The 14352-nt window shown below is 31.0% G+C and overlaps 1 protein-coding gene across 6 annotated transcripts in view; it reads left to right on the top strand.

Moving 5' to 3' along the window:
* Positions 1 to 1681: 1681 nt before the first annotated feature.
* Positions 1682 to 14352, top strand: part of LOC100878228 (uncharacterized) — a 43020-nt gene continuing 30349 nt past the window's right edge. For 3 of the 6 annotated variants that reach the window (XR_013040626.1, XM_076540257.1, XM_076540252.1), the window contains exons 1-5: positions 1682 to 1868; positions 1951 to 2073; positions 13631 to 13693; positions 13755 to 13817; positions 13951 to 13992. Coding sequence is in view for 3 of the 6 variants with exons in the window: in XM_076540257.1 (XP_076396372.1) it covers positions 1806 to 1868; positions 1951 to 2073; positions 13631 to 13693; positions 13755 to 13817; positions 13951 to 13992 (354 nt within the window). In the remaining 3 variants the exon portion in view is untranslated. The remainder of the gene's footprint in view (positions 1869 to 1950; positions 2074 to 13630; positions 13694 to 13754; positions 13818 to 13950; positions 13993 to 14352) is intronic. The other 3 variants (XR_013040624.1, XR_013040623.1, XM_076540246.1) reach the window with 1 other exon arrangement.

Genomic DNA, 14352 nt, shown 5'->3' on the forward strand with positions numbered 1-14352 from the left:
AATATGTTTATTGTGTTAAATTGAAATTGTTGCGTTCGTTTAAAACTGTTTTGTTCTCCAATAGGATAAAATTACCTTGGATCTGGCCATTTTTATATATTAGGGGTCGTTAACTGAGAAAGTTTTCTAATTTGTAATATCGTGGTATGGAGAGTTTTGTTATTTTTATTATAGCCTCAAAATGAGGCTCCCAATAATTATTCGTTCGCTATAATCATGAACAAAGTCATGAATACTTTGTTAAAAGTAAAATAATTACTGGAGTAATTAAATAAATATATTTTTGTACATTTTTTGTTACCTGGGATAATAAATGTTAGGTGCTAAGGTTATCGAAAGAATTTTGCACCTCTATCTCTCAAAGTAGCAGTTTCCGTAAAATTGCTATGTATAAAAACTTCTTACACATAACAACTGTTCATTATTTTTCAACAATTGTAATCTATAGTTCAGCAGATGTATCGATGGCATTTTTATATATAATCGGGTAGAAGAAAGAGGAATCATTTTCTCGGAAAAAGGGGTGAACTGAGAAATATCCACTGGAAAAATATGAAAGGACAACTTTATTTTCTAAAGCAGTACAGTACTTCAAATATTTTCGTATTGTTGGTCAAGAACAATACAACCACCAGCTAAAAAGAGGGTACAGTAGTTCATTTAAGACCTGAATTTAAAACTTATTTTCGACGGAAGCATATTTTAAGTTATTTAAATAAATCGTGTCTAAAAATAATTTTATTAATAAAATAATAATTTTATATCGTATTTAAAACTAATTGTCGATGGTAAGTGTGTGAGTATATAAAGCCGTATTGAATGTACAGTATGTAATAAATAATTACACAAGTGCAAAGTTTATAATATATTAAATTCAATAACAACAATGTTTCATCCATTGTTTAATCTTATCAGTGGTCACTGTTATGAAAAATTACAAATTTCAAAATAATTATAATTTATAGATTTAACTATAATACGAAAATGGTTCAACATGAAATGAGTGATACCTTAAAAGAAAACTTGCAATAAAAACTTAGAATAAACAATAAAGATGATCTTCACGTTAACAAGTAGATAAAGTTTTTATCTTAAAAAAGTTCATCTTATTAAACAAAGTGAAAAGATTACTCAACATGCATTGTGAAATAACAATTCTAAATGTCATAAAGATTAACAAAAGTGAGGGTAACATCAGACTTTAGATAATATTGAAACTTCTGAATTAACACTGGAACTACTGACGTTAAATGCCTTTAACATAACTTTTAAATTGAAAATAAGGTGAAGAAATGAAAAAGTAAATACTGATAGCGTAAACTAACATAATTCTTTATGTCAACAAAATATGACAGACATTACAACAAACCCACTGTAGCAAAATTTTATAGAACAGAATATTCCTTAGGTCCTTTAGATCCATACAGCTTAAAACCATTTTGACTGGTTGTTAGTTCCATTGTTGGACTGTAAATTATCCAACTTAGTATTCATAAAAAATATATAAAATATATCTACTATAAAATATTATAAAGTATTATAAAGTATATCTAAGTATTTAACTTAGATATATTTTTGATCCAATGTTATCTTCAATCAAATGTTTTCAAAACTGTGCAACACAGCCCATTCTGTGTCAAAAATAAAGTTACGAAGTTGGCAACATAAAATATCGATAATCTGACATTCGCCACACGCAACGATTCTCTGTCAAAGACAACGAACTTAGTTGTCAGTTTTTCTTTGGACACACGGTTCTACCAAATTCACGTGATGACAATAAAAAATTATCAGGTTAAATTAATATGGACGACCCGAAGCTGCATAAATATTACAAGTCCCGCAGTACTGATCCTCTTCGATGGCTGGTAAAAATAATTATTTCTCTAATACAACGTACATGGCCAAAGAGAAGTTTCCCGCGTGAAAACGCTGCTTCTTTCATTCCAGATCTATCATTTTCTGATCACCGACGCGAAGCTGAAGCAGGCTCTTCATTTGGGTCCACATTGCGCTTTCTTTACGTTGATCAGCTGGGTGTTGATGTTCATCGTCGTTATCTGCTCGTTGCTGGTGAGTTTAATCAATTTTCGTCCACCAAACTAATTTGTGTTAACGTACTCTTACTTTATTGTTCCGCTGCTCCGTTAATTGTTGATCTGCCAGGTCACCTGTGACAAGTAAAAAAAGCGGTTAAGAAAAATAAAAGTACTTATAAGATTGTAATCACAATTGTTTGCATCGTAGTTCCACACTTCAAACAGACCGTACATAATACACAAGGGGTGTATTAACCCCTTGCCGGTTAGTCAAAGCTAACTATTCACAGCTATAACATTGAAACAAAGAAAATTAAAATGTTATGAGTATTTTATATTCAGTGATCCTCCATTATACAAATTATAGCTGGACCTAAATTTGAAGTTGAAGAGTATCCAAAATTTGAGTAAGGTTTGTCACATCTGAGCTATCAGTGCGTGAGACTCGTCATAGTAAGGCAAGGGGTTAACTGGAAGATTGGAGGATGCTTCTTTTTACCGATGATAAGTTAGCTGAGAGGTTAATTCAAAGTTAGCGAGAAGTTATTAACGTGTTTATTTCATTTCGTTTGAAGTTGTTGAGTTGGATTTAAAGTGTTAGGGGTTAAGTCAATCCCTTACATTTAATACCTTGCGATTTTCTTAGTTAAACTTTTTATACATTTAGAAAAGGTGAAAGAAATATACTTATTAAATCAGGTACTTCACTTTTTTCGAGCTTAATCAAAAAGTAGATTTAAGAGATCATTCTTGCAAAAGATAGATCCATTTATGTTGTAATGGTTAGGTTAGGCAATTGTTATAAATAGATAAACTAGTTTAATAGTAACAATTCTTTTTAAATACAAATTCGTTTCTACCGGGTATGTTGTAAACTACTTTTATTCTTCTATATGTGGAATGTAGATACATTTTGGAATAAAAGCTTTTACCCAAAAGGACGGAGAATAGACATGATCCAATTCAAGATACCTGTAGTTCAACTCAAGAAACCAGTTTCCTAAAGTGGGCCAACGATGTTATTTTGAAAATACTTATTTGTAACGGGTCACGTAGCACTTTAGTGGGTTTTATTAAATTTAATATAATGGACGTAATATTTGGACCCATTTTAGTAATTGGGCACCTGTGCAAATGATACAAATTACAAATTACTTTATTTCTTTATTAAAATATTTTATAAAATTCGTTAACATTCCTAAAAAAAACAATTTTCTTTTTAATTTAAAAATATATAGTATTTAAATATTACTCTTATTTGATTTGCTGAAAAATCTCGATATTTTCTTAAGCAAATATTATTAATAATATTTAACATTTGGGTATTATTCATTTATTTTTAGAAAAATTATACATTGTTGTTTGTTTTTTAATACACGATTAAAGTTAAAATTCATTTTATTTTGTGGTCCACACGTTCTCTTATTGGTACAATGAAATACCAGAACGTCTCAGAACTTGAGATCTATACAGTAAATGTCGCCTATTGTTAGTCGAATGGCAATATTCAAATTAAATAACACCTTCATAATTATTATTTAACATTATACTTATTTATTTTTCTTTACCTTTTTCATATTGTTTCAATGTTCACCATTTCTCGTATGAAATCTGTTTTAACAGTGCATATAAGTATAACCTTAAAATTATTAATTCAATAACAGAATATTTACTCAAGTATATTAATTTATTTAATTACAAAGTATTTATTTATTAAACTTTCTTTCATTATTTCCATAAATTATTTGTAGAGATAAAATGTGTCGAAGGAATTAAAACGGAAAGAAATGGAAAAGAGTTGAAGAAATATAGCAAAGTTATGGAAACAAAAAAAGAAAGTCTTTAAAGATCATTGAAAAGTCCACTGAGAAAAAAAATAATAATAAATCCGCGTAGCTGAATTTCATTCATTATTTATATGATATTTTAAAGTGTAATATGTGCATACGTGTAACACTTAATTTTGCTTATACAAACACCGTGCTATCTAAATTTATTTTCTCTTAAAATACAATTAATTAATTCTTTTATTCTTGAAATTATTATCTTTTATTTTTTATTCTTGTAATTATTTATAAAATTATTCATCTTATTTAGATAATAATTCTTGTAAATAACGTATTTTATTCTTGGTCTAAATCATCATCAAACAAACCAGTAAAAACGTAATCCAAATTAAATAGGATTCGCCTTCATTGTTATAAAAAAAGTATGTCAAAAATTGGTAAAAATTTCATACAAGAAAGTAAAATATAAAAGTTCTATACTTGTATTGACATTATTACAATGTACACTTTCACCACCGTTTTTAATCCGTTATTTTAAAAACCATGTAAAAATGGAATTGTGTAAATAATGTAAATCGAAAGAAATATGTATACATATTTCGGCTCATATTTTCCAGCAATGTTATAAGATATTTTTAGGGCTTCTGTTTATCCTTGCTCAATAATTGTCTTTCGTATTTAATTCTCTTTCGATTTATTTTCGAGATTATGTCCGCGTCGTGCGCATAGTATTCCTCTGAGGTACATACAGCTTTCACACGTTCTTAAACTCTCATATTTAACTTTTAATAACGTTTGGCAATCATTATTGAACATACAACTTAAATATACAACTTAAAATGTTGCTACTTTAATATCTCCCACTGAAGACCGTTTCTGAATTCATTTTCTAAACTCCATTTGTTAGAGTACGGTATAACTTATGGCGGGGACTAAGGGTTTCCGTAACGAAACACAGTTTTCCTTGGGACCCTTAGTTTCGCCTTGGGTCCTATTTTCACCCATCCTGTCTTCTGCCTTCCCCTTCCATAGGGAAGCGCGCTAAGGGCGCACTGGAAGGGAAGGTCAGAAGGAAAAGAATATTTTTCAGTTCGGCAGTTCAGTAAAAATAGTCAACCAGATTAGTTGGTTCAAGTTAGTTAGTTTGGACAACACAGACAGATTATAGTAGAATCTCCACGCACACACAACTACACATCCATACACGATACCACACACTAAGCAAATAAATAGTTTTCAAGAATCAGCTTGGATTTCATTTTTTCCCAATTGAGCTATTGGGTGGTCCTTCGGGCATTAGACGGCACTACTGTGCAATACCCTAAGACAGGGGTCGGCAACCTGCGGCTCGCGAGCCACATGCGGCTCTTTGGATGTGAAGCTGCGGCTCTTTAGTTCCATACGCAAATGTTATTTATTTTATCAAAAAAAAAAACATTTAAAAATCGTTCTGAATCGATTAACGAGACACCGATTCTATCTCTCAACCACTTGTACTCGCTTTTCACCGCATCCCTCCCCCGTGACACGCGTCGTCGCTGTCGTCAACTGTTAGTATTGTAAGTAAATATTTAATTTTTTACTTAAATAATAAGTAATTATCTAATAATGCCATATATACATATATTATCTAATTTGTTGTGAAAAACACTACTTATATATGAATAAATAGATATTTTTTCTTATAAATAAATAGATTAGTTTTTTTTTATCAAAAAACTTTATTTATGCGAGTACTATTTATTGTTGGCAAGAAAAAATTTTGTGGCTCTTTAAAAACTTTGAAATTTTGTAAATTGTAATTTTTGACTCTTCCGACTCAAAAGGTTGCCGACCCCTGCCTTAAGAGCATTGCAGCTCCTTTACACCATTATTGAAACAGTCATTCACGTGTTACGTAATTCTACTAACTCATGATACCTCATCTATATCTATTATATGCAACTGCAGAATATAAATTAGTACATCGTAAAACATACTTAGCCAACAATTTCATGCTTCTGTGAATATTGACGCAAACTGCGAAGCAATTTGTTTGCAAATGATGTTACATTTGAAAAAGAAAAAGAAAAATGTTCAACAATATATTTTACAGTTGCAAAAGTTATTTTCTGCAAACTGTAGCATTTATCAGACGTAAAGAAACTTGTGTATTTTAAATCTATTTTTAGTGGCAATGATTGAACTTAAATTTAAAAGTTTAATTAACTACAAAATTTGACAAATTTTCGGTAGTATTCGAGTGATGCGATAAATTTACCTAACAGTGTAACCTTTCGGAATGTAGTGATCAATTTTGAAGGCAGAGCTCAAAGCATTTCGATTTTTACAACCTTTTGTACTGAGTGCTACCAGGTACAACATAAACGAATTATTTTGAACGCGTTTCTCTTGAAAGGTTTTTTTTCAATCAGAAGTGAAATAAAAAATAGAACGTTTGATCAATTTGAAACTTTAACACGTTAGTCTGTATACTGTTGATTCTCAAAGATTACAGATTTATAATCCTATGTTCATAATTTGATACTTTTTCATTTCGAAATATGTATTGGATAAAAATTGAAACTTCTGTCATTTAAGTTTCGGATAATAATAATTCATACCGTTCTTATAATAACATCATGCATACTGATTAGAAAATCTATTTGATTTTTTTACATATTAGTTTTTCACTTATATGAAAGAGGGTGCTTTTTTCAATATTGTCATGTTAATCCGCAAATATTATAGAAATGATTATGAAAGTATTTATAAAATATACGTTTATGTATACATAGATTTATACATCTTTACATTTTCATATAAATATAAAATTTTATTGTATATGAACACATATATTGGTACATTTGTAAATGTGAATATTTTGTATGTTTCGTATGCCTTACCACATGAAAAGAAATTTAACGTTTTTATTTATATAAATTTTTAACATCTATTTCCCATACAAATAAAGTGCGAATGTCGCTAAATTTTGTAATGCAATTGTAGAAGTGACTTATTCCATATAACATTAAAGAAGGTGTAAATACTGTTAATTTTTAAGCTAGTTCAACTATGGCAAAGGAGTTAATTTGTATTGATGCTACACGTATAGGTTTTGTTGACAAAAAGTACCACAGAATGTTGTTGTTTTTTATACTTGCAACGCGGTGTTAATGTTACCGTGAAAGATCGAAATTGGAGGATGTCGACTTTCACCGGTGAATGTCAACATATACCAAATACGTCGGTGAAAGATCGAATATTTTATTACATACTTGTACATTCGGACCTTCACCGGTGTATGTCGTCAATCACAGCCATGCTCTGGTGGAGGTCCAAAAGAGAGGAGCCGACAAAGAAGCGACTCGCTCTTTCCCGCCAAATCCTGTGTTCTGTTGGGAGTCAGTCAGCTTTGGCAATCTTATGCAAGCTTTGATAATGCAAGCAACGTTTTCTTAATTTTTTTTCCAATACCGTAATTTATACTCAATGGATACTGCAGTAAATCGTGATCTTTTTCTTGAAAAGTTAAATGCATTAATTGCGGGTAAACGAGAAGACAATTGTTTTTATTTTTCTCAAGAAAAGTACTCTAAAATACTTTCTGAAGTGGTTTCTGCTAAAACTAAATGCAACACACCTTTGGATCACAGACGATTAAAACGTTTTGACGTTTTAAAAATTAATGATGAAAGGAAATTAATTGTACCATTAAAATCAGGGGAAACGAATATACAGTATTATGTTACCAATGAAGAATTGTTCAGTATACTATATGAAACTCACGTCAGAATAGGCCACGGAGGAAGAACACGTATGCTTAGAATGTACTTACTATGTGTTTTAAATTCTTGGTCACTCCTCTCAGAAAAAGAGGCGCAAAAATTACGTCACCCTTGTGACGTTTTATAGCGACTGAATTACGGAGAAGAAAGTATAAATCTCCGACATGTTCAACATTCACCATTAGTGCATGGTGAATGTCGACATTTATCGGTGTAAGTCAGAAATAAGGGTATTTAGCAAATATTTCGGACATACACCAAGCGACTGTGTGAATGTTGACATTCACCGGTGAAAGTCGACATTCTCCAGATTTCGGTCTTTCACGGTAACATTAATATAAAAAATAATTTAAGTTCCAATGTAGCATATTAAAATTAACATGAACACATGTTGATGGTAAAAAACAAATGTTAATTTTAGTCATCGGTAGATCAAAAAATGTCCTTCGGAATGTACAGGACAACAACATAGAAACGTGCATAATGGCGCAGGGTATGATACTTCTTGTAATATAAAGTTTTTTTTAATTTTTTCACGACGTAGATGAAAAATATATCCCATATGTCTCATATCCACAGGATTCGTCTTGAAATCCTCTTGCACACAGATGTACAAAAATTATATGTTTATTTGCAAAATATCCAAATAAGTTTCTCATAAGTAATTAGTCACAATGCGTACATTGTATTTAATCTGTGTCTTCTACGAAACCCTCAACGTATCAGACATATAAAGCATTATACAAAATCCAAGGTGACCTTCAAAAAACATAAAAAAAAGAGTTGAGAAATAATTTTTTATAGTCATGTTAAAGTTCTCTTAAAACTACGAAAAAGCTGATAAAAACATTCTCGATAAGACTGCTAATAGCAGAGTAATTTCCACTGACCACGATTTGTGACTCACCCTGTATTTAAAAAATACAAAATCTCTAATTTATATTAACACAAATATGATACAAAACCTTTCATGGATTAAAGAAAAATGGTTTTGTGAAACTCGACAGTGGTCGCTGAAAAGAAAGCCATGAAGAAAGCGATTGTATATAAATGGATGAAAATATTCCAGGGTGAAGGAGAGGACATAAAAGATCATGAAGCTTAGTCCTCCACACTGCATACTAATGGGGACATTCAACGTGAGCATGAAACGGGTATAGAGACGGATTGCTACTAGAGTGATTACAAATCAGCTTAATAAAAAATGTTAGAAATTGAAAAATTCGTGGATTATCCAACTTGATAATGTTACAGCTTACTTATCAAACCTTATTTAAGGTTAAGTCTCTCACCTTCTAGTGCTAGTATCTGCCTTACTTTCTGTTGTACGTAGTTCAACGTAAAGAAGTGTTGTATAACAGAAAATTTCCAAATTTCCAAATTTCTAGATTTCTAAATCTTTGCATCTCTGCATCTCTGCATCTCTGCATCTCTGCATCTCTGCATCTCTGCATGTCTGAACCTCTGAATCTCTGAATCTCCGAATCTCTGAATCTCCGAATCCATGCATCTCTGAATCTCTGAATCTCCGAATCTCTGAATCTCCGAATCTCTGAATCTCCGAATCTCTGAATCTCCGAATCTCTGAATCTCTGAATCTCCGAATCTCTGAATCTCCGAATCCATGCATCTCTGAATCTCCGAATCCATGCATCTCTGAATCTCTGAATCTCCGAATCCCTGAATCTCTGAATCTCCGAATCCATGCATCTCTGAATCTCTGAATCCATGCACCTCTGAATCTCTGAATCTCTGAATCTCTGAATCTCTGAATCTCTGAATCTCTGAATCTCTGAATCTCTGAATCTCTGAATCTCTGAATCTCTGAATCTCTGAATCTCTGAATCTCTGAATCTCCGAATCTCTGAATCTCTGAATCTCTGAATCTCTGAATCTCTAAATCTGTGAATCCATGCATCTCTGAATCCATGCATCTCTGAATCCATGCATCTCTGAATCTCTGAATCTCTAAATTTCTCAAGACTTTTTAGATGTAGCTGTAATAGTAACAAATTTTTTTCTTAACTTCTACGCACTGACCTCCTAGAGGTAAAAAAATGAAATCATATAATAATGGTTTTTCACGAAGTAACCTGATCTATACTTCTATTTGGCCTAATTTAGCCTTAATTTGCACTAAATACCCTAACCTAAAATTTAACTTGCTTTAACCTGAACGTACCTACATGAATCTACCCACACCCTGAATTCAAAAACTGAAATGGTGTAAAAATGGTTTCCTGCACATTCCAAGCAGACAGTATTGTCAAAATAGTCTAACCTAACGTAGCCTACGAACCTACCTAAACCTCCTACCTAAAACCTGATCTAACCGAACTTATCCTAACATAATTCACCCTACTACTAATTTTAAAGCGATACTACGGGGCGTTCTCTAAAACTTTACCAGCATCCGCCATAATCTTTCAAGAAAAAATTTAAGAGTTTCTGTTTATATAACATTCCTTTATCATTTTTATTTACAGATCATGCTGGAAAAATTTTATGTACAAATCAGAGACACATTGTATGTGACATCAAAAAACAAAGCAGTCTGAAATCATTTTATACTTTTGTTATAAAACCTTATATTGATATAACATCTTTTTCTTATATTTATGTATGGAATACGTTGGTAAAGTTTGGGGGTAAAAAACTTGAGCTTCACGTGTAGAACTTTGTGTCCTGAATTAGTATGACCTCTTATCGTTTTACATGGAAACAAAGTAATTACATTCTGTTCTCCTATGTATATGTTTTATGTTATTATATAAGAATGTTTCTATATAATCACTTATAATGAAGTAAGCTGATACGTCTTTTGTGGGACATGTAATAATTTGCACCAACTATTTATAATTGGATTCTTTCCGTTTATTTCTATAAAAGTAATTTAAAATCATGTTATGAAAACAAATCGTGATGAAAAGTTGTAGAATTAGTTAAAGCTTTTGCTGTTATAAAAAAACTTGATTACCACTGACAATATAAGACAAAGTGCGAATGCGTGTACAATACATGAGACAACTTTGTTAATGTACAATAATGTAAAAGGGTATGAATTTTGAGTAAAATTGGATAAAGATTATGCTGATCAAAATATCCTTAAATTATAAATGATAATTTAGTACAGGTGTCAACTCAAGAGTTGGCGTGCGAGGTCGACCCAAAAAAAGTTCTATCCCCACCGTGAACACTTCCAGTGTTACATCTCCGTAAATAAGAATAATAATGACAATAACAGCAACACGCAATTCGCACTATTTCATTCACTCTTCAGACATTTGCCGACTGTCATTGTTTTTGGCCTAATGGGCGTGCGTGACCACTTGAACCAAATGTTCCTACCGTCGAAAGTACGTGTGAATCTAGGCGGCCATTCTTCTATTCTGAACAATTGAAGCCGCAGCTCTTCTAAACACCTGGGTCAACCTCTTAACGCGCCAAATCGTGGGTTAACATCGATACAGTATTGCATTCTAAACTCATGAAATATTTAGAATTATGTTACCTTTAAGTTTACAGAAATGGAAATAATTGTTAAAAATTATTTCTGCTTTTACTTATATAAAATATGTCAAATAGCAGTATTAATGTACAATAGTGTAAACTGGCATATTAAATTTAATCGAATAAACATTTTTTAATTATCTAATTTCTAAAATAATCTTTATCACATTTTTATTCACAATATGCGTAAAGAAGAGTTCAAAATACATTTCAGCATATTCTTAAATAATTAATTTGAACTAAAATTATACAAATTGGAAACTGTTACCTTTATACTCTTTTCTTTTATTACAGTTATCTTTCTGTTAATATGTGCTTGAGATAAGGATCTTAAGTAGTGTTTATTGAACTAATACAAAATTATTTTTAACTAATTTTTTTTAGAGCAGAGCACACGATGTTGAAACGTCATGATGCCAAACATTTATCAACGACAGAGATGGTGTTGATAGTTTTGAATCACTCGGGATTCGATCACGTTAATTCCCGCTTACGGTGGTCCTTCACAGTAATTCGTGATTCCTCGTGACCGCTTCTAATTGATAGAGAACAAATTGATTGCTTCTTTTCATTTTTAACGAATTACGTTGATAGATTATGTTATATTCTAATATAGTCTAAAAGGAACGTTAATATTACTTTCTTATTGGAAAAACTAAAGATAATAAATAAATTATAATAAATTATAATTATGGTTTAAACTTCGCTGCAGGAATGTTCAATAAACTCTTCACCAAAGTATACGGAAAACTAACCTGCTTCTAGTTCCAAATTGTAACTTATTTCTTATTATCCTTTAAAGTAATACATAATATAAATTGTATCTACAGAATGCCAATGTATAAAAACTTCATACGAATAATGGTACAAATTAAACTCAAACTTTCAAATTTCCACTAAGCGGAGTTAGTAGAACACTAACGGTCAGTTAACGTGAACTACTCCTAAAATGCCATCTTCCAAATCATGGTTGTGAGGGAAGTTTAATCACGACTACAGTCATGTTTGTGACCAATGCGATAAATCACTACAAGTGATTTTGCACGCCATTTCTAATCAACGAGCCTAAGGTCTACATTTCCAGATGTCACTATTCAATTTGCAAATTGCAAATGCACTTCTCAATAATATGTGAAATTTTGTTTATGTAAATTATTACGTATCTTGATTATCTAATTCTACTACAGTTATTCATTCGTTGAAAAGTTTTGACATTGACTGTTTTCTCAGGAACCCACCATTTTTTGCCCTCTATATTTCAGGATTGGATTCGTTTTATCCTCTTATTGTACTATTACTTGATAGCTTCCCTTAAGCTCTAATACGTTATGCTAAAATCTCCATTTCGATTTAAAATGGACTGTCGACCTTTCAACTGGGTATGTCAGAATATTCTTTCGAAATTTAGAAACAAAAACTATGAATGGTACTAAAACGACGCTTTACAGTGTTTGTACTATTAAAAAATTGGCGACTCTTGGTCTTAAGCCGTAACATTGTCACAAAAATGCTAGTGTTTCTTTCACTAAAACGGTATAACGACTAACTACTTTGGTAGATTAAATAGTCTCTCATGCTTTGTATTGCAAGAACAGTCTTTGTTACTTGTAACAATTACGTTCATTTAAAGCAGTTGAACAAAGACGATTTTGTGAACTGAGTGACTGGTTTATTCGTGGAATCAGCTCTAGCTAAATGTCCTCAACTTTTGAAATTCTTCACATTTTTCCAAATTTTTCAACTTCAAATTAAAGTATAACTTCAATATAGCTTTGAACTTTCATCTACTCAAAAATAATTTCAATTCTAGTTTGAAAATTCCTCTTACCGCTATACATCATAGTGACAAAATTTTCTTACAAACAAACTAAATCGTATTTACGAAATAATAAAATTTGAGTTTATATTTCACACAGAATTTACAAAATTAATTATGTATACAATAGTTTGCTGATCCTTTTTTCTCTCAACATGAAGGTAGTAAATAGTTAATTTTAGTATATTCAATTATTATAAAAATCGTGAAACAATTAAAAAATCAGATATAGAATCTGATACTAGATAATCTATTGAAAACTGAATAATTGGAATAACAAATGAATAGCAACCATAATAATAAACATAATAAATGTATCAAAGTAACGACTGTTTCACCATACAGTGTCGATGAATTTTTACAAATTTAACAACTGTCTAATTTTACAACATAGAAATTAAAAAATAAAGAAAATAAGCTTTCTATAATCGTTTACTTCGAAAATACGTAAAATAAGTAAAATAATTAATAAGTAATAAGTAAAATTAATAAAGTGACCAATATCTCAAAATCCACGATACTTTGCATGAAGATATATGCAGCTAAATATGTTTCAAATAACCTCTTCTCTCATCTCTTGCAAACTTTCTATCGACCTACCTAATATCTTGTATATGCGTGTTATTAAAATTGATATATGTTCCTGTATACATTAAAATTGATTTATGTCCATGTACATATTAAAATTGATTTACGTTCATACAATTTCAGAGTGTAAAAGCGATCGTCTCGAATGAAAAGGACTTTCTCGAGCTGCACAAGGAAATGAAGAAGGTACTGCAACGATCACGAATAAACTATGACTGGAGTAACAATAATTACGTTTAATTCACAGAAAATTCCGCGGAAGAAAAGCGTGACGGACATCAGACCGGCATACAATTGCATTCATAAACACGTAAGTTTGTTTGTTTGTTTGCGAGTTTGTAGGGAAACACGTTTCCGTTAACTTCCTTCTCATGCTGCGGCCCCGTCGAGTCTTTGTTAACAATACGATTGCAGGAAACTGTAAATTGCTTTCTGATTTCCAGCTACAGCAGACCGACGTGTTTCAGGAGAAGACGAAGAAAATGGTGAGTACTTTTCGAGTATACAGTGGGTTATCAAATTATTATATTTAAACCAATGTTACGTATTTTATAACTTAAACTGATGGAGTGGTGCAGATATTTCAATTGCAGTGTTGCAAGATATAATTTTTACAACACAGTGTACTATATTTTTTGTTATGATATTCTGTAACAATAATACGTTTATTTAAAAGTAAAAATTGAATACTTATAGAGAACTAACATTTTTAATTTGAAGATAATTATTACTATATAATGTATTATTATATATATTATTTTTTCAATGTAATATATATTGTATATTTTTTTACTATGCATGATTTTGTAACAACAGTGCATGTATTTAAATCTAAAAGTTGAACA

The sequence above is a fragment of the Megachile rotundata genome, chromosome 2, assembly GCF_050947335.1.
Source record: "Megachile rotundata isolate GNS110a chromosome 2, iyMegRotu1, whole genome shotgun sequence".
NCBI classification, from domain to species: Eukaryota; Metazoa; Arthropoda; class Insecta; order Hymenoptera; family Megachilidae; genus Megachile; species Megachile rotundata.